The sequence below is a fragment of the Notamacropus eugenii genome, chromosome 4 (genome assembly GCF_028372415.1).
Source record: "Notamacropus eugenii isolate mMacEug1 chromosome 4, mMacEug1.pri_v2, whole genome shotgun sequence".
NCBI lineage: Eukaryota > Metazoa > Chordata > Mammalia > Diprotodontia > Macropodidae > Notamacropus > Notamacropus eugenii.
The window spans coordinates 82,199,069-82,224,199 of record NC_092875.1 but is presented as its reverse complement, the minus strand read 5'-3'; the positions used below and the strand labels follow the sequence as shown (position 1 = coordinate 82,224,199).

At 39.4% G+C, this 25,131-nt stretch overlaps 1 protein-coding gene across 4 annotated transcripts in view; it reads right to left on the bottom strand.

Moving 5' to 3' along the window:
• LOC140500195 (myelin-oligodendrocyte glycoprotein-like) overlaps nucleotides 1–25,131 on the bottom strand; it is a 48,870-nt gene that overhangs the window by 5,716 nt on the left and 18,023 nt on the right. For 2 of the 4 annotated variants that reach the window (XM_072602541.1, XM_072602543.1), the window contains 5 exons: nucleotides 22,125–22,322; nucleotides 12,632–12,724; nucleotides 11,911–12,252; nucleotides 8,882–8,989; nucleotides 170–286 (listed from right to left, as the gene is read on the bottom strand). In XM_072602541.1, coding sequence (XP_072458642.1) covers nucleotides 170–286; nucleotides 8,882–8,989; nucleotides 11,911–12,252; nucleotides 12,632–12,719 — 655 coding nt within the window. In that variant the 5' untranslated portion in view covers nucleotides 12,720–12,724; nucleotides 22,125–22,322. Of the gene's footprint in view, nucleotides 1–158; nucleotides 287–8,881; nucleotides 8,990–11,910; nucleotides 12,253–12,631; nucleotides 12,725–22,124 lie in introns of all 4 variants that reach the window. The other 2 variants (XR_011965636.1, XM_072602542.1) reach the window with 2 other exon arrangements.

Below are 25,131 nucleotides of genomic sequence, written 5' to 3'. Positions count from 1 at the left end.
GGGGTGGAGGTGTAAATATAGACCAAGGCTACACTGAACTAGAAGGGGTCAGGACCGCACAAAGACTAGTGGACCCTCAGCATCTGGGCTACTTAAGGACTGTCCAGCTGAAGATTTATTAACATTCCAATATTCCATCACATTGCTACCCTACTTACCTCCTTCTTACCTATGCATCTATGGTATACCCATAGGACATAAAAGGATACTTCAACTTCAAGCGCATAAATCACAATCAGGATTCCATTGATCTCGCACAGCCCAGGAACTGACCTGGTAAGATAGACTGAAAGAAGCCCCTACATGAAGCATTCTGGGAAGATGGCACACCACAAAATGAACACAGAGCAGCAAAAATAAAGGGGCAAAGCAATGGTCCTCAGGGGATCTTAGGAAAGACAGGCCCTCCTGAGGCTAAGGTTTGGCTTGAGTGATGTATAGATACCTCCAGGCCAACTGTGCTGAATCAACAAACAACAGGCCCTGGAGGCAACTCCCTCAGCAACTAGACTAGACCTCAAGAAATTTCATCTCACAAAACTTTCACCTCACAAACTTTCAACTAACAAAAACTGGGAATGAAATGGCTGAGCAGGGGAAGATTGAAAGACCCCTGCTATCTCTGGACACCAGGCCTTGCTATGCTGACCAGACATGGTGTTTGACTGTTACTGTGGACAAGGAAGAGCAATGTCATGCCAGTGAGTGAGGTACCTCAGGAAGCAAGAACATCTTCAGGATGTGACTAGGGAGCCTTAACTGTGGCTTAGGGGAGGAAAGGAGGTATCTGAGGTTGAGAGTTCAGAAAATAACAGTAAGGAAGACCTCAGGCCTAGGGCACCATTACCCAAAAGTCAGGATTAAAACCTAATTACAATAATAAGCTGAAAAAAATAAAATAAAATGAGATAAAAATGAGTAAGCAAAGGATAAAGAGTTCCAGTATAGATCGCTACTATGGAACAAAAGAAGATCTGGGTTCATATTCAGAGGAAGATAGTGAGGTAAAAAAAAAAGCCTCTCCTACCCCAGGGAACTACATCAAATGGTCACAAACTCAAAAAGAGTATGTGGAAGAACTTTAAAAAGAACTTCAAAAACCAAGTAAGATAGACTGAGGAAAATTAGAAAAAAAAAGCAATTCAAGAAAATTATGGAAAAAAAATTAACCAATTAGAAAACGAGCCCCAAAATCTTAAATAACTTAAATAACTCCCTGAAAAAATAGAATTGGGCAACAAGAATCAGATGACTCTAAGACACCAAGAAACACTAAAACTTTAAAAAATAGAAGAGAATTTAAAGAATCTCAGAAAAAAAAAATGATCTAGAGAATAGATTGAGGAGAGACAATATAAGAAATGTAGGACTACCTGAAAGTTGTGATCAAAATAAGAATCTTGATACAATGTTATAAGAAAATATTAAAGAAAATTGCCCTGAAATTCGAGAACAAGAGGGTACAGTCTGTAGATTCCAAATCCATTCTATTTTCAGGGTATCACATTCTGGCCTATGAAATATTGCAGATAGGATATCTCTCTGGTGAGGTTTTCTGTTTCAGGTTGAATCTGTCTTCCTCCTACATCTGGAAGATTTTTAGAAATCAGAGATGGAAGCCCAGCGGAGGGCTGGGCTTTAGGTACATTCTAGTAACATTCTGGCTGTGAGACACCATGTAGATGCTACACACTCAGGTAGAATTTTTAACAAAATACTGAAGCACACTTTACTGTGGGGACTTTTGGTCCATCTATTTGGAATTTACTCTGAGTGGTACTCACAAACACTGCCTCAAAACCAAGATTTGGTGGTGACTTCTAATCTTGTCTCAGACTCTTACCACTGGTAAGAGTCTTACCACTCTGCAAGTCACCTAACCTCTGTCATTCTTACTTTCCTTTTCTGCAGAATTGGGACAGATTGTTGTGAGGATCAAAAGATATACTACATACAAAGTATTTTACAAACCTAAACTCTTTAAGGAACTATATGGAGTTAACTATTATTATCTAGGCAAATAAATTTTATCATGAGTGTGGCATGGGTGACCCTAGGGTCACTCCCTGAGCACCTGAATCATCCACAGGAAGTCCCATATAGGGAGAAGTTAGGAAGGCAGAAGTTAAGATTACATGAATAGCAAAAAGTTTATTTCCAGAAACAGTCTTCTGATTTATTGATCAACCTGTTAGGGCACAGAGCAGAGAAGCAGTTACCTGGCAATGAGCCAGGAACTAAATTCACTTTCTTTGACAACAGTGAGATAAGGCAAGTTAAAACATAGTATGATAATTCCCCCTATAACTTGGAGGTTGGGAGACTTGAAAGGGTTATTTTTCAAAGAACTCCCCTTTCTCTATAAGTGTTAGAAAGATATGAAGCAGGGGAAGTTGTGAAGATTTGGAAATTCATCTTTAACATGAGTGGATGTGATTGACTGTTCAGAAATTTTATTACATTTTACTTTTGCTTTTTATGAAGTACAGATGTCTTAGACTGTAGGCTGATTGGTGAGGCTGAGAAGGAAAAAAAGATGTGATTCAAGCAGGTGGGAGCTATGTAGCCAAAGAGAGTTAAGACTTGTTATGGAATATTGAAACCCTTAGAGAAGAACTCAAGGGTATAGAAAACTTGTGTAAGGAAAAGCTGGGGACAACCTGGAACTGGTAAGAAGAAAATCAGTTTAATTAAGCTTTCAGTGCTACCTGGTACCTCACACAAATACAGCACACTGAGCAACTAGCCCAAACCCACTACCAAATTTAAGACAGTCCACCCCAAACTGGATTTCAAACATAAAGGGGGACCACTCCAGCTCTGCCCACTTTTCCACTGTGCTTTCTGGAAAGTTTTTCCTTAATCTTTTTCTTCTATTTCTTTTCCTTAATTAACAAACCTTCCTCTTTCTTTCTTCATGTTCCTCAATTAATTCAAAAAATGACTATGATTATTGATGTCTTTCATTCATTCTCCTTCCATCTTCTAGCACTTACCAAGACCTAGCCTTTCTTAGAGGACACAGCATTCCTTGGATGTCCCTTTCAATACTGGTTGCAACTTTTCTCACATCGCTTAACCTCACTCGTCCTTGAGAGGGAGTCAAAATACTATTCATTCCCATTGTCCCTTTCTGCTACTATAGAACACTTGATAATCCTCTCCTATTTTGAGTTTCATTCTATCCAAATACACAATCCAATTGGTTGGCAGTTATCTACTAGCCAGGTCATTCTCCCTCCTTTTTATGAAAGTTCAGTACTTGGCTCACATTATTGATGTCAACTCCAACTCCTGTCATACTAGGGCATATTACATGTATGTTGATATTTCTTCAAATACTACAGCCTCTCAGTTTCTCAATCTTCTCAACTTCCATAACTTAGTCCTCCATACCAACTCAGTCACACAAAGGCAGAGATGGGAGTACCTTTGACCTTGTCATCACTAAAAATTTCCACCTCCATAATCAAGAATTCCAAAATTCCATAATCAAATCATAACTATCATAGAATCTCTCTCTATTTGTCACTCCTCCTCACTCCAAAGATTTTCCTTCTTAGCTTAGTATTGGTCTCTACCATAAGTTCCAGTCCTTTCACTGCATAGGACTTTCTCAGGTCATTGCCCATATCATAGTTTCACTTGTTTTCCCTCCTAATCTTGACTATTTTAATTAATTAAATATCACACTGTCTTCTGCTCCACCATCCCTTTCCCTTGCCTCACTAGTGATCATACTTTACTAAGCCTCATCTCTGGTTTACTTCCACCGTCTACTTCCTCTGTTCTTACTCATGTGCTGATGAAAAGATCTAGAGGAAGTTAGAAAAAATGATTGAATAAGTCCACTATAAATTTGTATTATTTGCAATGAGCAACCATGATTTCAGACAACCCATGGAGAAACATGCTATCCATCTCCTGATGGAGAGATGATAGACTCAGGATACAGATTTAGACATCAAATTTTGCATAGAAGTAATACAGGATTCTCTCTCTCTCTCTCTCTCTCTCTCTCTCTCTCTCTCTCTCTCTCTCTCTCTCTCTCTCTCTGTCTCTCTGTATCTGTCTCTGTCTCTGTCTCTCTCTCTCTCTCTCTCTTTCTCTTCTCTGTGTGTCTGTGTCCCCTATATCCTCTCCTGTTGTTTATAAATATGCCCAGATTTTCCTCATCTTTAAAAAATGTTCAGATGTGGAGCCAAGATGGCAGGATAAAGGCATGGACTCCCCTGAGCTCTCCCCCAAATCCCTCCAAGTATCTTTAAATCACAAATCTAAACAAATTCTAAAATTGGGAAAAGAAAAGACAGTGATACAAGAGAATCATGAAAAATGAGTCAACAGCTTGGTAAAGGAGATACACACACAAAAACAAAACCAGAGTGAAGAAAATAAGACCTTAAAAAACAGAGTAGGCAAATGGCTGAAAAAAAATTTAAAGGTAGAAAAAGCCAGTGAGGAGAAGAATGCCTTAAGAAGCAGAACTGGCCAAATGAAAAAAGAGGCACAAAAATTCACTAAAGGAAAAAACTCCTTAAAAAGTTAAGTTGACCAAATGGAAAAGGGGATACAAAAACTTACTCAAGAAAATAATTCCTTAAAAAATATAATTGAGAAAATAGAAACTAATGACTTTATGAGAAATCAAAAAAAAAAAAATAAAACAAAATTAAAAGAATGAAAAAATAGAACACAATGGGAAATACCTCATTGGAAAAACAACTGACCTGGAAAATAGATCCAGGAGAGATATTTTTTAAAATTTTGGGTTACCTGAAAGCCATGATAAAAAAAAACAAACAAACATCATTTTTCACAAAATTATCATGGAAAACTAGCCTAATATTCTAGAACCAGAGGGTGAAATAGAACTTGAAAGAATCCCCCAATCATCTCCTGAAAGTCATCCCAAAATGAAAACTTCTAGGATTATTGTAGCTAAATTCCAAAGCTCTCACGTCAAGGAGAAAGTATTGCAACCAGTCAGAAACAATTCAAATATCTTGGAGCCACAGTCAAGAGAACACCAGATTTAGCAGCTTCTAAATTAAAGTATCAGAGAACTCTGAATATGATATTCCAGAGAGCAAAGGATGCAACCAAGAACCACATACCCAGCAATACTGAGCATAATCTTACAGGGAGGAAAATGGACTTTCAAGCATATTAATAAAAAGACCAGAGCTGAATAGAAAATTTACCTTCAAATATAAGACTCAAGAGAAGCATAAAAAGATAACTAAGAAAGGGAAATAATAAGGGACTTAATAAGGTTTAAATATTTGCATTCCCACATGGGAAGATGGTACTTAAAACTCATAGGAACTTTCTCAATATTAGGGAAGATGGAAGGAGTATATATAGACAGAGGGCATAGATGTAAGTTGAATATGAAGGAATGATATCTAAAAATAAATAAATAAAATTAAGGAGTGAGTGAGGAATGTCCTGGAAAAAAAAGAAAGTGAGAGGTAGAATGTGATAAATCATCTCACATAAAAGAGGTAAGAAAAAACTTTAAAGTGGAAGGGGCAGTCAGGGGGATGAGGGTGAGTGAGTGAACCTTACTCTCATCAGAAATGGCTCAGAGAGAGGATAACATAAAAACTCAATTGGTTATAGAAATCTCTTACCTTACAAGAAAGTAGGAGGGGAAGGGGATAAGAAGAGGAGAGGGTGACGGAAGGGCAGATTCAGGGAGGGGGTAATCAGAAGCAAAATTCTTCCAAGGAAGGAGGAAGTGAAAGGAGAGAGAGAGTAGAATAGGGTAGGAATAGGATGGAGGGAAATATAGTTAGCAATAGTAACTGTGAAAAAATTTTGAAGCAAGTTTCCTTGATAAAGTCCTCATTTCTCAAACATATAGAGAATCAAGTCAAATTTGTAAAAAGAAGAGCCATTTCACAACTAATAAGTGATCAAAAGGTAGGTTTTCAGATGAAGTAATCATCTATAGCCATAAGAAAAAATGCTCCAACTCACTAGTGATTAGAGAACTGAAAATTAAAACAATTCTGAAGTACTACCTCATATCTATTAGATTGGCTAATATGATAGCAAAGGGAAATGGATGGTGGTAGAGATGTGGGAAAAAATGAGTCATTAACACACTATTGATGGAATTGTGAAATGATTCAACCATTCTGTAGAGGAATTTGAATCTATGCCCAAAGGGTTATAAAACCATGCATACCCTTTGACCTAGCAATACCACTACTGGGTCTGTATCCCAAAAGAGATAAAAAGAAAAAAAGGGAAAGGATGTATATGTACAAAATATTCATACTAGCTCTTTTCTGGATGCAAAGAACTGGAAATTGAGGGAACGCCCATCAACTGGGGGATGTTTGAACAAATTGTGGTATGTGATTGTGATAGAATACTATTGTGCTATAAAAAATGATAAGCAGGATGCTTTCAGAAAAACCTGGAGAGTGTTGGATGACTTTATGAAAAGCAAAATGTGCTCTGTACTAAGTAAAAGCAATGTTGTAAGATGATCAGTTGTGAATGACTTAGCTATTTTCAGCAATATTACAATCCAAGACAACCCAAGGTCTTATAATGAAAAATGCTATCTATTCCCAGAAAAAGAACTGATTGTGTTTGAATACAGATTGAAGCAAACATTTTTCACTTTATTTTTCTTGAGGGTTTTATCTTTTAGTCTATGTTTTCTTTCACAACATTATTATCATGAAAATGTTTTGCATGACTACAAATGGATAACCTACATTGAATTGCTTGCTTTCTCAGTGGGGCAGGGGAGGGAGGAGTGACAAGGGAAGAGAATTTGAAATTTAACATTTTGAAAAAGAGTGTTAAAAATTGTTTCAACATGTAACTGGAAAAAATAAAATCCTAAATAAAATAATTCATTTCATCCTGCCATACCCTCAAGCTATGTCCTATATGTCTCTCTAATAATGTCTCAGGAAAAACTCCTTGTCTTCATGATCACTGAAATATTTCACTTTTAAATCTTAAATCTTGCTTCTGCTCTCATCACTGCAATGAAATTTCTTATTCCAAAATTACCAAAATCTCTTAGTAGACAAGTCCATTGTTTTGTTTTCTCAATCTTAACCCTTTTTAACCTCTCTGCAGCATTTGACACTATTGACCTTCCTCTTCTCTCCCAGTTTTCATGAAATTGCTCTATCTTGGCTCTGGCTGGCCACTCTTCAGTCTCCTGTGTTATATCATGATCTGTAACTTGCCTCCTAACTGTCAGTGTATGCTTGGGACCTCTGCTGAGCACTCTTCTCATATCTCTCTCTACTTACTCTGGTTTTGTGACTTCATCAGATTTAATGCCTGTATTTTCTCTATATAGACAACTGACATGTTTGTGTATCTTTATGTACCTTGTCTCTCTCTAGAACACCAAAACTATATCACCAAACAATCTTTTGGACATATCAAATTGGATTTTTTGTAAGCATTAGAAATTCAATATATTAAAAGCTGTCCTTTTCTTTCTCTCCAAAGCAACACCTCTTCCACAGTTCTCTACAGCTGACAATTTCTGCTGGATGACTCTCTATAATTATCATGCATTTCTTGTGTTTAGGCTTATGAGGTGTGTATTGTAAATCCTGATGGAATGTAAGTTCTTTAAGAGCAAGGATTATTTCCATTTTCTCTTTTTATCCCTAGTACCTAGAGTACCTAGTACCTAGAGTAGGACCTGACATGCAACAGATATTTAATAAATGTTTCTTGTTTGTTGATTGATTGTTTCCTGTATACTATGTTCTGACCAAACTGTACTAATTTTTGCCCTTCCTCCCCATATTGCTCTTTCCCTTTCCTTTTCTTTGCTTTGAAAATAGCCTCTAAGCTATCCCTAACTCTGCCTAAGTCCATTCTTCCTTCAAGACCTATCTCAGGGGCCACATCCTCCTTGAAGTCTTTCTTTACTCCTTCCCACAACCAGGTAAAAGTGATTTCTCCCTCCTCAGATTTCTCACAATATATTGCCTGGATCTCCCTATAGTTCTTATTTCACATTTGTATCCATGACTCACTCTCACTTTGCAGCTTCATGAAGGCAAGTACAGAGTCTTTCTTTTCTTACTAATTTCTTCAGCCCAGACCATAAGGCAAAGTTTGTAGAAATATGTTTAAAATTCTCACTGATTTAAAGTTTTTTTTCAATTTCTTTAAGAAGTCAAAGATGATCCTTATTTAGATTCCTACTTCTCCAAACTTACCCAGGGCAGGGATTGGGACAGAAGGAAAGGAAATAGTTGTCTTTTAATATAACCTAGAAGAGGGTAGCTAGGCGGTGCAGTGTATGATGTGCCAAGGCTGAAGTCAGCAAGAGCTGAGTTGAACTCTAGTCTCTTGCTTGCTGTCTGACCCTGGGCAAGTCACTTAACGCTGCTTGCCTCAGGTTCCTCATTTGCAAAATGATCTGGAGAAAGAAATGGCAAACACTCCAGTGTCTTTGCCAAGAAAACTCCAAATGGGGTCATGAAGAGTTGGACATGATCATAATAGCTGAACATCAACAACCACAGCATGACACATGATTTGCACATGGTACATTCTTCACCAATATATGATGGATGAAAGGTGAAAGAAAATCATGAAATGGGAATATAGAGTAGGGAATGGTGTAGGAAGGAAATTCATGGGGTTATGTGACTACAAGGGTAGTTGGGAGGAGCAGGGTTCTACAGGTGGTCATTTGGAGATGAGTGACCTTGAAGGGCATAGACCGGGGGACAGTGTACTCCAGAGCAAATGACCAAGGACTGGGCAAAAGTCAAGCTCCTAAGATCCAGGGTTACAAAGTTTTGTCCCCTCCCAAACCAGACATGCTTGATTAACCAGATGGGAAGGGCTTTCTTCAGATTTCTCTAATAATTACCTCGGAAATTCAGAAGCAACTCTGAAGTTATTAAAATCATCAGGAGCGAAAACATTAAAAAGAGGAAAAATAATTCTGGTGTCATATCCAGTGACTCAGGTTCATCATCTAAAATAAAATTGCACATAAATATCAGAACCAGGGCTCTCATGAGGATCCTTGTAGTATCTTTTCTCCTAGTCTCCAATTCCCATATCCCCACTAAGTAGAGAACAAAGCCATAGATGTAGCCAAATTATCAGCCCTTTTAGGCTATTCCCTGCCCCAACCTTTGTACCTTCTAGCAGACAATCTCTCCCTTCTACCAACAGTATTATCATGTCCATATCTTGTTTCTGCATCCCTAGATCAGGCCATACCATCTGAAGTTAGTCTCATTTACAAGCTACAAAAGTAGGCTGTATTGGTGAGGATACCATGGAGTAAAAATGGGATAGAGGGCCAATTTTTTGTACTTTTTGGCTAGGTTTATACTGGGAGGATCTCAGAGATAAGAGGGAACTCAGAGGCCAATCTTATTCAACACACACTTAAATCAGAATCTTCTCTAAGACTCTCCCTTCAATTGTTTATCCAATCTTTGCTTAAAGACTCACAGGAAGAGATAGCTCACTATCTCCCACAATGCCCCTTTCACTTTGATATGACTAATTTTTTAGGAAGCTTTTCTGTATATCAAATCTAAATTTGCCTTTTTGCAACTGGTGTTCCAGAAGAAGAAATCTGCTGTAGGCCTCTAGGTAGGATAGGGATTTGGGACTGTTTTTTGCTCCGAGCTACCTTGAAACTGAGAAGAGCTGACTGTGCTGTTGCTTCTGTCTCTGTAGAGTGCTTTCTTTTCTTTATTAGGTGGGGTCTTGGAGATGATTACAATCTTGTGAACTCCCAAAGATACCATCAGAGTATCTAGGGGCTAGAACCCTTGCAAAGATTTGCCAAAAGTCATACAGTAAAAGGTAAAATCTCAAAGAACCTAAATGACCCAGGTCAATTGTAGGATAGATGTAGACTCATTCATTCATAACTTATACCATTTTTGAAAGTCAATTTGGTGGGAACTATGCTATGTAGAAACTGTTTTAAGTTTGATTTGACTTCCCCCAGGGACTGAAGTGGAACAGGAAAGATCGAACTCCAGGTGTTGGGAGGAAATATTTGTAATTATGTTCTTGCAATATTTGACTAAACATCCCTTTCTAAAGACTTAATTGATATCAATTGCTTAAAAGCAACTGGAGCACTAATCACTACCAATTCATAGTGGTGAGAACATAATGGGACAAGGAGGTGAGCTAAAAATCTTAGAAAAAGATTCCTTCACTGTTTCTCAATGGTATCCTAAAATCATTAAAAGAGATGAAACCAGTCTCATTATAGAAAAATAAGGTGAGAGAATAGCTACATATAAAATGATCATACTTATCATATGATCATAGATTTAGATATCAAGTCCAACCTTCTAATTTTACAGATAAGGAAACTGAGGCACAGAGATCCAAAATCATTAATCCAGTAATATATAACTAGTAAGTGCTTGAGGTAGGACTTGAAATAATTCTTTTCTGATTTTGGATACAGTTCCCTATCCACTCTACCCTGAATCATGGTCCTTTACTAAAAATATAGAACAAGAAGGGACCTTGGAGACAAACTAGTCCAACTTTCTCCTATTACAAATGAGGAAATGAGGCCTGTAGAAGCCAAATGACTAGTCTAAGATCACTCACATAGTAAATAGGAGGCCAGAACTTGAAGTCCTTTGACAATAAATCCACTGTTTTATTGCCTTCTAAAATTAAAGTCATCTTCATGTGATTTGGATTCAAGTCAAGGGTGATTCAGTCACAACACAAAATACGATATCAAAATAGTCTTGATTTTCCTCATGGTCCTCCCATTCGATGATCCTAACCCACCTTACCATAGGGATATTCCATGCTCCCAGGTCCCTGGGACCAGAGTTTATAGATTGTCCATATTTATCAAGCCCCAAAATGTTCTTAAGCAATATTAGTTTGAGAAGCACTATTCTTCCTCATCCCCCATATCTACTCCTCTGGTCATTTTATTTCAGTCTGTCTATATGTACTTGATATATATGGTCTTAAGAAGTAGAAGCCCAGGGAGGAGTATTAGTGTGTGGAGGAAGGGGAGAAAGGATAGGAACAAAATGGTGTTCCTCCTTTTACAACCCCCTCTTACCAATTCCAAATTCCTTCCCTTTGCCACTTTCTTTTCTCCCACTTTCCTTCTCTCCCTTTTTCCTAGCCAACCTTCCAAAAGAGACTGCTTGGAATTTCTCCCTTTATGTGCTCCCCAAGCCTTAGCAATGCCTATCATGCTCCTTCTGTCCCATTACCCAAGTCTGTTAAGTCTGAAATTTTTGGAAGAGAAAGAATATGGAGATTCCCAGAGCAAAGCTGGCAAATAATCCAAGGGAATCCAGGGGAGGATGACCAGGATAGTGAACAGCTTTGAGATTATGCTATAAAACAAAACTGGTAAAGTTTAGCATTCTCATTCTTCCAGTTTGGTGATTATCATATTCTGGAGAAGAGAAGACTTAGCCAGGGCATAATAATTGTTTTCAGGTTTGAAGAACCAGGCTTTGGAAAATGGATAGACTTCTTCTGATTGTCCACCTGGAACAGAACTAGTAGCAGTGGGTTGAAGCTGCAGAGGATGATTTCAGTTTGAAGTCAGCAAAAACTTCTTAAGGATGAAATTTATCCAGAAGTAAAAAGGTTGCCTCCCCCAGGGAAGTAACATGACTTCTCCTTAGAAGTCTTTAAGGAAAGGCTGGAAGCTCTATTAAATTCAACAAGCATTCTTTAATTATCTTCCATTTGCAAGGCAACAGGTGAGGAGCTAAGAATGAAAATAGCTATCCACTGGGCAAGTGGGGAACATTTCATATTCACAGAGGCATTGGAATAGATGGCCTGGGAGGTCCCTTTCAACTAGGAAAGAAGTTTCTCCCCATCCATATATGCATATAACCATGCCCAGTACAAGTCCCAGCTCCTCACCTAAGACCTTCAGCTCCATATTAGCTTGCTCTTGACGAAAACCGTCTGCAATAAGACATGTGTACTTTCCTGCATCCAAGAGTCTCACATTCAGTATCTTCAGGGTGACATTCCCACTTGTGATAGCATCTCTCACCAGCTCAGTCCTCCCTCGGTAATCAGGAGATTGGTCTCCAAACTGATCCTCTCCATTTTGATAATTATGTACCACCCTAGTGGATTGCAACCAGACCACTTCCATGTGCTGAGCACTCTGAGGTGGGAACAGGTAACATGGTAACTCTGCCTCTCCCCCAAGTGAGGCCTGGATAGGTCCTACAGGTCCAATCACTGAGAACTGCCCTGTTCAATCAGGCAGAAAGAGAAGATAAGAGGTTAAAGAGGAGAACAACAAATGGAAGATAGGGTCAGAGTTCAGGATGTTAAAAGGGACAAAAGAAAGGAAATTTGAAGTAGGATGGGGAGGAAGTATGGTGAGAGATTTCAGAGAGAGAGAAGTAAGGAAGGAGGGGATAGAGTATGAAGATAATGAGAAAGCCCTAGCAAAGAGAGCATTGGGAAGTTGAGAAAACCTCAAGAAAGGACTAGGAGAATATCAAGTGTATGACTCAGGAGAACATGGAGAGTAGGGTAGGACAGAATCTATATATACTCAACCGTCAGTCTTCAAAGTTCCTGTTCCAGGCCAGAAGAAACCAAATAAACAGAAGCAAATACTTACCTAAGACCACTTTGGGCATCATGTGAAGAAGGAAGACAGCAATGAGAGAATTAGAGAGACGGGCTCCTAAAGAACTGAGAATTTCCATCACACCTGAGAGAGAACACATGGAAGGAGGAAGAGAGGTTAGTGACTGTGGTAGGGAAATGAGGATGGGAGGAAAAATTATTTTAATGGGGAAGTGGGACAATATCTGTGACAGGGACATGAGGGCCCATTGAATTCTGTGACATAAGAGGACCAGTGTATATGACAGGAATGTTCTGTGATTGTCTAATTCATGGCTCTTTGTCTCTTAACTTTGTTCAGAAATTCAGCTCATCTGCAATGAGTCAAGTTTAGAAATCCAGTTCAAATTGCTAATTGCAGTTCTAATTGCAGTTTCCTCAAGGAAGTCTGTTGTGCTTGAGGAATGCCAAGCTCTGTGCTTGATGCTAGGGATACAAAGAAAAAAAGGAAACCATATGCCTTCAAGGAACTTACATTCCAGTGACATCAAACTGATCCCCTAAAAAGACCCAGTACTCCTTTGCTGGATGGCCCTCTGGTCTGTGAGTAACCACAAGCACTTTTTTCTGCCCTGGAACTGTGAGCAGGATTCCCTCTCCACAACCACCAAGAATTCTGCCATGCAAACACTCCTCCTCGCCCCAGCACTGTCACCTAGGACTGTACCCCAGATCAGTCGTTCAATTCCCCACTGTCTGTAGGCCGAGAGCAGCAGTCCACTTTTCTTGGTTACCCATCCAGTAACTGCCATGCAGACAGTGTTTGGGCTCATCCCAATGTGTCTCTCCTTCCCAGGTTTGAACTTGCCCTTCTGGTAATTCATAATTCACATATTACTGAAGATGTGCTTACAAGAATCTTAAGCATAGCCTTGCTTGCACATGAAATGAGTGCAATTTTTTGGTAATTCAAACATTCTTTGATATTGCCCTTCTTTGAGATTGGTACATAATTTCATCTTTTCCAATCCAGCAGCCACTGTTAAATTTTCCAAATTTGCTGACATATTGAGTGCAACTTTCATGTTCATTGTTTAGCTTCATCTTTTAGGATTTAAAAAAAAAACTCAGCTGGAATTCTGTCACCTGCACTAGCCTTATTGTTAGCAATGCTTCCTAAGATCTACTTGACTTCATTCTCCAGGACATCTGGCTCTAGATCAATAACTATATCACCATGGTGGTGAGTCATGTTAAAGATCTTTCTAGAGGGGTGGAGCCAAGATGGCAGAGTAGAAAGACACACATATGCAGGGTCTTCCTACACATCCATAAAATACCTGTAGAGAGGAACTCTCAACAAATTTTGGAGCAGCAGAAGTGGAGAACAACAGAGTGGAGGAGATTTCCAGCCCAGGGTGAACTGAAAGGCCCACGGGAAATGTCAGTGGCACTGGGAGCAGAGTGGAGCCTAGCCCAGCCCAGCCTTGGCCGCGGCACACAGCTCAGCAAACAGCCCTTGGGGGCGGAATCTCCAGTCTTGGAATCCCCAGTTGCAGCAGTGGCGGGTCCGCAGATCCCTCAAACCACAGGTCCCAAAGGTCAGTGATGGGGTTTTTCCAGCTGGCCAGAAAGCAAGAAGGGCTTTCCATGGCGCCAGCCTCAGGCAGCGGCCCTCAAAGGCCAAATCGAGCAGGCAGTAGCAGTTCTCACAAGCCCCTTCATCAGCCTGCATACATTGTTGGATCATAAAATCCCTGGGGGCACTAAGGAGCTGAGTCTTACCTCAGCCCTTTGTAAAGCCCCTGAGAGAGTTGGTCTTTGTCTTACACTGAATGGCAGCCCTACCCATCCAGCTTCTCTGAAAATCAGCCCACAGTTCTGACTTGGTGGAACTGGAGGCCAGGTGGCTGTGGAGAGGTAACTGCTAAGATTCTGGAAACAAAAATCTCTTCCTGCTTCCAGATCAGTGTGCACACTTGACTGTGCCACCTTGGAGGAACTGATATCTTACAGATCCCCAGAGTATACCCTACTCCTGACAAAGGACCCAAAAGTCAAATAACTGCTTGGGAAAATGCCCACAAAAGGGAAAAAAAATAAGACTATAGAAGGTTACTTTCTTGGTGAACAGATATCTTCTCCCATCCTTTCAGATGAGGAAGAACAATGCTTACCATCAGGGAAAGACATAAAAGTCAAGGCTTCTGTATCCCAGACATCCAAAATAAATATTCAATGGGCTCAGGCCATTGAAGAGCTCAAAAAGGATTTTGAAAATCAAGTAAGAGAGGTGAAGGAAAAATTGGGAAGAGAAATGAAAGAGATGCAAGAAAAGCATGAAAAATGGGTCAACACCTTACTAAAGGAGACCCACAAAAATGCTGAAGAAAATAACACCTTGAAAACTAGGCTAACTCAATTGGCAAAAGAGGTTCAAAAAGCCAAAGAGGAGAAGAATGCTTTAAAAATCAGAATTAGCCAAATAGGAAAGGAGATTCAAAAGCTCACTGAAGAAAATAGTTCCTTAAAAATTAGAATGGAACAGATGGAGGCTAATGACTTTATGAGAAACCAAGAAATCACAAAACAAAACCACAAGAACGAAAAAATGGAAGATAATGTGAAATATCTCATTGGAAAAGCAACTGATCTGGAAAATAGATCCAGGAGAGACAATTTAAAAATTGTGGGATTACCTGAAAGCCATGATCAAAAAAAGATCCTAGACATCATCTCTCATGAAATTATCAAGGAAAACTGACCTGATATTCTAGAACCAGGGGGCAAAATAAATATTGGTAGAATCTACCAATCACCTCCTCAAAGAGATCCAAAAAGAGAAACTCCTAGGAACATTGTGGCCAAATTCCAGAGTTCCCAGATCAAGGAGAAAATATTGCAAGCAGCCAGAAAGAAATAATTCAAGTATCATGGAAATACAATAAGGATAACACAAGATCTAGCAGCTTCTACATTAATGGACTGAAGGGTGGAATATGATATTCCAGAAGTCAGAGGAACTAGGAGTAAAACCAAGAATCACCTACCCAGCAAAACTGAGTATAATACTTCAGGGGAAAAATTGGTCTTTCAATGAAATACAGGACTTTCAAGCATTCTTGATGAAAAGACCAGAGCTGAAAAGAAAATTTGATTTTCAAACACAAGAATCAAGAGAAGCATGAAAAGGAAAACAGCAAAGAGAAATCAAAAGGGACTTACTAAAGTTGAACTATTTACATTCCTACATAGAAAGACAATATTTGTAACTCTTGAAAAGTTTTTTGTGTATCTGGGTAGTTGATGGGATTACACACACACACACACACACACACACACACACACACAGCACAGGGTGGATAGAATAGGATGGGATCATATCTTTAAAAAATGAAATTAAGCAGTGAGAGAGAAATATATTGGGAGGAGAGAGGGAGAAATGGAAGGGGGCAAATTATCTCTCATAAGAGAGGCAAGTAAATGACTTTGCAGAGGAGGGACAAAGTAGGGAGGTGAGAGAAAAAACATGAAGCTTACTCTCATCACATTTGACTAAAGGAAGGAATAAAATGCACACTCATTTTGGTATGAAAACTTATCTTACAATACAGGAAAGTGGGGGAGAAGAGGATAAGAAGGGTGGAGGGGATGATGGAAGTGAGGGCAATGGGAGGAGGGAGCAATTAGAAGTCAACACTCTTGGGGAGAGACAGGATCAAAAGAGAGAATAGAATAAATGAGGGGCAGGACAGGATGGAGGGAAATATAGTTAGTCTTACACAACACATCTGTTATGGAAGTCATTTGCAAAACTTCACAGATATGGCCTACATTGAATTGCTTGCCTTCCCAAAGGGAATGAGTGGGGAGGGAGGGATGAAGTGAAGTTGGAACTCAAAGTTTTAGGAACAATTGTTGAGTATTATTCTTGCAACTAGGAAATAAGAAATACAGGTAATGGGGTATAGAAAGTTATCTTGCCCTACAGGACAAAAGAGAAGATGAGGATAAGGGAAGGGAGGTCAGATTGGTGATAGGGGTAATTAGAATGCTTGGTGTTTTTGGGGTGGGGAGAAATGGGGAGAAAATTTGTAATCCCAAAATTTTTTGAAATGAATGTTGAAAACTTAAATAAATAAATTTAAGAAATAAAAAAAAAAGATCTTTCTAATATAGTTCTTGTCTCTATGTGCTTACCTCTTTTTCTTACTCTCTTCTGTTTCTGTTAAGTCCCTACTATTTTTGTTTTTTATCAGGCCTATTTTTGGATGAAACATTTCCTTTGATAGCTCTGATTTTCTTTAATAGATTTCTTTCCCTTCTGTTGTTTCCTTCTATTTCTTAGCATTGCTCCTTATCTCTCATTGCTATTCTCTGGAATTTTTTTTAATTATTAATTTTACTTATTTTCAGTGTTCTACAATCACTACCATATAACTTAGATTTTTTTCCCCTCCTTCTCTCCTCCCTCCTTGAGATGGCATACAATTTTATATAGGTTCTACACATACATTCCTATTAAATACATTTTCACCATAGTCATGCTGCATAGAAGAATTAAAATGAATGGAAGAAATCATATAACAAACCAAAATGTAATACACAAAAAAAAATGATCTGCTACATTCTGTGATTGAATTCCATAGTTCTTTCTCTGGATGTGGAAGGCATTTTGCCTTAAAAGACTATTGGGAATTTTTTTTAAGTCCTTGCATTGCAATGAAGTTCCAAGTCTACCAGAAAAAACTCTCACACACTGTTGTTTAGCTGTGCACAAAGTTCTCCTGGTTCTGCTCCTTTCGCTCAGTATCAGATCATATAAGTCTTTCCAGGCCTCTCTGAAGTTTTCCTGTTCATCTTTTCTTATAGCACAATAGTATTCCATTGCATTCATATACCATAATTTATTCAGCCATTCCCCAATTGATGGGCATCCCCTTGATTTCTGGTTTGGGGCCACCACAAAGATGCTGCTATAAATATTTTTTAACATGTGGAACCCTTTCCCACTTTTATGATCTCTTGGGGATACAGTCCTAGATGCAATATTGTTGTTACAAAGGATGTGCATATTTTTGTAACCCTTTGGGCATAGTTCCAAATTGCTCTCCAGAATGGGTGGGTCAACTCACATCTCCACCAACAATGAATTAGTGTTCCAACTGTCCCACATCCTCCCCAACATTTATCATCTTCCTGTTTTGTCATGTTTGCCAATCTGATAGGTATGACGTGGTACCTCAGAGTTGTTTTGGATTTGCATCTCTCTAATCAATAGTGATTTAGAGCATTTTTTCATATGATTATAGATAGCTTTAATTTCTTCCTCTGAAAACTGCCTGTTCATATCCTTTGACCATTTATCAATTGGGAAATATTTTCTGGAATTCTGCATTCAGTTGGCTCTTTCCCTTTCTCCTTTTATTTTTTCTTTCCATCTTTCCTCATCTATTAGTATGGTAGCTGACTGATGCTTTTGTCCTCATTGAAGGCATTTGCCATCATATTAAAAAGCATGGGAGAAAACACACACCCCTATTTCACTCAACTGGAGACTGGAGGAAAGTGTGAGAGCATTGTCCATCATCCAGAACCTGACCAAGCATGTTATCATGAAATTGATGTACAATGTTGATGAATTTTTTTTGGCAGTCAAATTTTGATGAAATTTCCCATTAGCCCTCACAACAGACTTCATCAAAGTTCTTAGTCAGATGTACAAACATTGTGTACAGACCTCTGTTCTGCTCCTGGCATATCTCTTGGAATTGTCAGGCAGCAAATACCATATTGAGTGTTCCTCGGCCCTTTCTGAAGTCACACTGGCTATCAAGTGGATGACCATCTTCCCGGTGAAGGATGATTCTGTTAAGTAGGACTCTGGCAAAAATCTTACCAGAAATGACAGGGAGAGAGACCCTCCTATCATTGTCACGGAACAATCTATTTCCTTTAACCTTATACAAATGGACAATGCAGGTGTCCCTGAACTCCAAGGGAATAACCTCCTCTTGCCATATGACCTGAAAAATTTCAATCAACTTTTATATGAGCAATGGAACCCCCACCTTGTAAATCTCAGCTGGAACAGAATCATCACCAGATGCTTAGCCACACAAAAGGAGGCTAATGGCATTCAAAACCTCTTCTTCAGTTGGAACTTCAGCTGGGGAGGGATTGACTTCAACCAGAGGCAAATGGTCAATGGCTTTAGCATTGCTTGATGATTGTCAGTTGGGAACATTATAGAAGCATTCAGTCCAATTCTCTTGGATTATGTCCTTATCATTAATCAATGTGACCACAGTAAAGGGGAGCACTGTGAAGTTGGTGAAGGTTTTGAAATCAAAACTAGTCTACTCAACAAGTTTGTACGCCTACCAAAAGGAGTAAATGACAGATTCATGACAATGTAATTGGCACTTGGAGGAAAACATCACTCCACCATCATCAGTGCCTATCTTCCCACCATGACAAACTCTGATGAAGTCAAAGAAAATTTTTATGAAGACCTGGAGACTCTTATCATCAGTACGCCAAAAAGAGTTCAAGCTTATAATTCTGAATAACTTTAATGCTAGAGTAGGCTCAGACTATCAGACTTGTCAGGAAGTTCTAAGGAGGAATGGAGCTGGAAACAGCAACAGCAATGGTCATTTGCTGCTGAAGATGTATACATCTCATGACCTTCTCATCACTAATACTGTCTTCCATTTACCTAAATGCAATAAAACTTCATGGATGCACCCTTGCAGCAAACACTGGCATTTAATACACTATGTGATTGCAAGGAGAAGAGACAGATAGGATGCAAGAGTGAAGTAGGCAATGCGTGCTGCAGAGTGCTTAACTGAACGTAAACTTATCTTTTCCAAGCTAAATAGATACAGCAAAAGCAGTAGCCCCAAGGAAAAATGCTTACCAGGAGAATTAACATCAACAGATAAGAGCTATTCTCTGAGAGGGAACAGTTTGCTGCTAAATTGGAGAGGAGTTGAGTCAATCCACAGTTGGCAACAGTGGAGCAGAAAAGGAGTGAGCAGCTTTCAGGGATTTGGTGTACAGCACTGCATTTGCTCATCTGGGTCAGAACACTTGCAAATAACAACAGTGGTTTGATAAAAATGATGGGAAAATTCAGAAGCTGCTAAATGAAAGATGAGAACTCCAAAGGGCTTAACAGCAGGATAATTCATCTATCTCTAAGAAAGCAACATTTAATTCCATCAAGGATAAAGTACCAGCAAAATTTAGAGAGATGAAGGATTCTTGGTTCAGTAAGAAGCCAGATGAAATTCAGTTTTATGCTGATAGTAACAATCCAAAGAGCTTTTATGGTGCCCTAGAGGCTATTATTGGGCCCCAAACCTATAGTGTATCAGCTGTTTGTAAAGTCCCATCAGGCAGTCACTTTGCTTTCTCGCTTTTCTTTTTATTTGAATTTTGTTGTTCTTGAGGATGTCTTCAATACAATACTGCAAACTCTGTCCAGTGTTCTTCAGGTACTTTAACTTATCTTATCACTGAAATCTACTTATCACTTTCATCATATTCATAAGGGAAATTATTTAGGTTATATCTGTACCTCTACCGTCTGATGATTTTCTCTACTTTTTAAAATTTAAGTCTGAATTTTACAATAAGAAGCTCATGATCTGAGCCACAGTCAGTTCCAGATCTTGTATGGAGTTGTATGGAGCTTCTCCACCTCCAGCTGTACAGGATATAATTAGTCTGATTTTGATATTGACTACCTGATGATGTCCAGGTGTAAAGCTGTTTTTTGGATTGTGGAAAAAGAGTGTTTGCTATGACCAGCAAGTTATCTTGACAAAACTCTGTTTGTTTCCATGCCACCTCTCTGAGAATGCTTTCTATTCATTCTGTCTATACATTTTGTGTATCCCTAGGTATTTACATGCTGTCTCCCCTATTAGAAAGTGAGTTTTTTGAGGATAGAGATTGTTTTTGTCTTTCTCTATGTCCCTAGTACTTAGCACAGGCATATCACAGGCACTAAATTAACGTTTGTTGACTGACTAATGATGCACAGATCTGAATATATCACATTTCTGTTCAAAACTTTGCAGAGCACCTACTGTTTAAAAATACAGACTGCTTTGCCTGGCATTCAAGATCCTCCACAGTTTGGGAACACCCTCCCATTCTAGTCTTATTTCACATGATGCTGCTTTACACACTCATGCGACCAACCTATGCTATTAGCTATTCCCCAGTCTTCATGCCATCTCTCACCTCTGTGCATTTATCCAAGCAGCACCCTTAGACCTTAAACATTCTCCTTTCATCTTCTATAACACTTCTCTTTTTACAAGAACTATTTCAGGTGCCATTTTTTGATCTCCCAGCTGAAAATATTTTGTCCCTCCTCAAATTTTCCAGTAAAGATAAAATCATCAAGGTATACATGAAGGAATGAACGAATGAATAAGGCTATAGGCCCCTTTTATGAATAAAGTACTGTGACAAATTCTGGGGATGTAAATAGGAAAAAAACAAATAATGACAACTCAGTAGAAATGGAAGGCAAGGTTTTGAAAACGAAGACTCAAAGATGACTGTGAGGTTGCAACCCTGAGTGAAATAGAAGGTGTAAACTTAACAGAAATAAGGAATTTGGGAGAAAAGACGAGTGCAGGAGAGATGGAGAGGAGAGTATAACAAATTCCATTTTAGACATGTTTCTAACATTAACATACAGGTGACGAATGGAGTAATGGGAAGAAAAATGACTGACAATGTCAAAGACTACAGAGACATAAAGGAGAGAGATAGAGAAAAGGTTATTAGATTTATCAGTTAAAAGATCATTGGTCACTTTGAAGAGAGCAGTTTCAATTGAATGACTTTAGAAACTAGATTGGAGGGCATTTAAGAAGAGAGAGAGACAAGTGGGAGTGGAGGCAACAGGTATAGACTGAGGTTCACTAGAATATCCTAGGGGTGAATTGAAGCCAATAGCATGCAAATCTTTCAGCAAGTGGTTTTGGAGGACTGAAACCCTACTGAGAGAATGGATGGTGACCAAGTAGAACACAGCAGTGCCTGGGACTCAAAAGAGTGAAAGAAGGGAAGATTCAGGACAGACAATGAGACCAAGAAGTATTCCTTGACTTTATTCTGGCAAGATGCCCCCGAGTCTCCAAATGGAGAAGATCTTTTACATGCCTGCTTGCTGACCACTCAACAGAATACCTACAGGAGCTGTTGCAGAGGTGGGGCTGATCCATGGGACCCCTGGAAGGTCAATCATGTGAGTTACAGAGTGACAGGCTGCTACATATGCCCAAGGGAGATAAAGAGGAATGAGGCAGGGGAGAACTGACCCATATGTCCTATGGGGGGAGACACATTCCCAAGTAATCTCTGAAAGACAGGACACACTTCTCTGAGTCCTGGGGAGGCAGTGTTAGCTGGGGGAGGGGTGGGAACAAACTAGTATGAGGTCTTACACGGAAAGGTGTATATGCTGGAGATGTTGGGGGTAAGGGGGGAGGGCAGGAAACAAACCTAGCACTTACCTGGGGTGATTTCAGATGGCCTATCTCTGGATCTCTGAGTTTCCAGAGGGGATGAGTCCGCCGAAGGGATGGACGAGTCAAGGCTTCATCCTCATAAACACTTGAGGGATCGTGTCCAGGCCTGGAGGCTTCTGTTTGGGGAATCGCTCTGTAGAAGGAAGGGACTCTGCTGCCAGCGCAGTCTCAAAGGCAGGTTAGCTGCAGGGACCCAGAAATTCAGAGACAGTGGAAAGCGGGCACAAAAGGTACTCCAGATCCTGCTTAGAATTCAGCTCAAGTCGCGGGCTCCGCCTCTCTCACTAACCACACCCACTCTCCTTTCCTATCTAGTCATGGCCCCACCCCAGGCCTGCTCCTTCTCTCCGCCCCCTCCCTACGGGACTTTGCTTCTACCTCCTTTTCTCTTAGCCCCTCCCCTTCCAGTACTTTGGATCCTCTGAATACACAACTTAGCTCAGTCCCTCTGTCCCCTTCTAGAGGGGATGCCCTGCGCATCCTCCCCAACAAGGCAGTCGCTGTTGTGAGTAGTGGCACCGGCCAGAGAAGGGAGTAGGGACTAGGTGGACTCTGGGGCTAGGGTCTGAGGGTGCAATTCTGGTCAGACGTCTGTTGTAGGGAAGGCTCGTGCCCACTCAAGAGGAAGCCCAGTGAGGGGCCTGACCATGGTTGAGCCTCGGCCCCCAGCCTGCCCAGTTCGACCAAGAGAGGGCCCCTCTGGCCCTCTTAGTTCCACATCAGCTCCTTCTTCTCCCCTTCCTCTTCTCTTTTTCCCCTCTCCCTCCTTCCATCTTGATCCCCCTCAGTCTCCTACTAATCTATCCTCCCTTTCTTCGACTCATCTCTGTACTTCTATACCTGCTCCTGAAAATTAAAAAAAAAAATACAATTAGTGAATGTTGCAAGAACCCCCTCATCTCCAAAAAACAAAATGACCCCAAAGAAGAGATGTGAGAAGACTCATCCTTCCATCCTTTGTAGAGGTGGAAAGTTCACAATTGTGGAACAATGTATATTTTTTCAGACTGTTCTTCATAAACTGATCATGTTTACTATTTTTTTTCTCTTCCTATATTTTTTTTCCTTACAGATATTCTTTGTTGTATGGTATGGCTCTCTGTGAAAGGGAAGGATACTGGGAGAAATTTACATATTGTAAAAAAAAAAAAGATACAAAATAAATAACTTTAAAGATATTCAAATTTTTTAAAAAAAATTTAGAAATCGTTTACCTCTCATATCACTACTCCCAAAGAAAGGCATAAACTTTGTTAACTACTCTTCATAGAGTTCAAAACCTTTGTTTGGGCAGTGGGAGTTTTGCTATTGATATGGAGCACTTGAACATAAAGTATATTGTCTTTTGTTTCTACAGGTTTCTACATAATTCTATGTAATTATTTCCAAAGATATTATTGAGTAGCATGGCTTTCTGGAAAAGTACTGGCATTCTTAGACCAGTCACATCCAGAGTAAACAAAAAAAATAAAAAAAAACACTGAGGAGGTGTTGAAGGGGTTCCCTTCTTTTCTTTTCCTATTCTTACCACCACAGTGTGTATGTAATGCCTGTCCCAAAGCCTGTTGGTATGGGACTCTCTCCTCATTGATGGAGATGAATACCCTGCTCTATATGGGGAACAGAGAGGAGTTGTCTAAAACGGGAGAATTCCAGTCTTCTTCAAGATTTCAAACTTTTGAGACTCTTCAGGGACTTCCAACTTTGGAAGGGGCCACCAAACTTCAGGTTGCTAAATGAAAAGACCCCGAGAATACATAAGTAGAGCTGGCATTCTGCATCATATCCCTATCTCCAACTTGCTACACCAGAGACTTTGGAGAGTTTCCCCTTAAATGAGATCCAAGATTTTCTCCTGATTTTCTTCCAGTGATACAGCTCCTTAGCTGTAAAAAAGGTGCACACCCTTTGATCCAACAATATCATTACTAGGTCTGTACTCTAAAAAGACCTATATGTGCACAAATATTTATAGCAGATCTTTTTGTAGTAGCAAAGAATTAGACATGGAAAGGATGCCTTTCAGTTGGGGGAATGGCTTAACAAGTTGTGCTATATGATTGTGATGGGATACTATGCTTCTATAAGAAATTATGAGTTTGCTGGTTTAAGAAAAACATGGGAAGATTCATATAAACTTATGCAAAGTGAAGTGAGCAGAACTAGCAGAACACTGTAAACAGTAACAATATTGTAAAGATAATCAGTTGTGAATGTCTTAGCTGTTCCAATCAATAAAATGATCCAAGATAATTCTGAAATGTACATATAAATCCACCTGATCCTGTAGTTCTGTCCTAGTCTTTAGAATTTTGATGATGCCTTGTTCAATTGCTCTTTTTTGGCATTATTTAAATGATCTATACCTCTCTTCATCTCTGCAGTTACTTATATTTTTGTAATTATTCATCAATTACATCATTCATTCAATAGTTTTGTTGGCATATAACTGGACAAACGAGTCTAATAATTTCCTTTGTTTTCAATTATTATGGATCTTCCATCTTAATTTTTGATAGAAACAACTTGGCTTTCACTCTCTAATTCTCACCCTCTAACTATTTCTCTTTTACTGGTTTTAAAAGGTAATTCCTAAATTTATTTATACACTCCATGTAATTTTTTATTTCAACTCTGTTCATCTCTTTAGGTGATTCCTCCTCAAGACACTAGGCAGAGTCTGCCCCTGGGACTAAGAGGAAAAGGAGGAAACTAATTATATCCTAATCTGCCTACTCTAAATTTATATGGCCATCAGTGATGGACACTAGGATGGTAGGCCTCAGAAAGTCAGTCTTCCAAGTCAACTGCCTCTGTATTTTCATCCTTCTGACTATGTCAGACTGATCCCCATCTACTTAAATCTTATTCTTTCTCTTGCCTTCTTGGTTACCTGATGTTGATGACTCAAAGGAAGGAAACTTGCTATGAGGGGTATGTTTCCACCATTTGGTAAGAAGTGAGTTTGATCTTGTCTCAATTAATGGGTTCA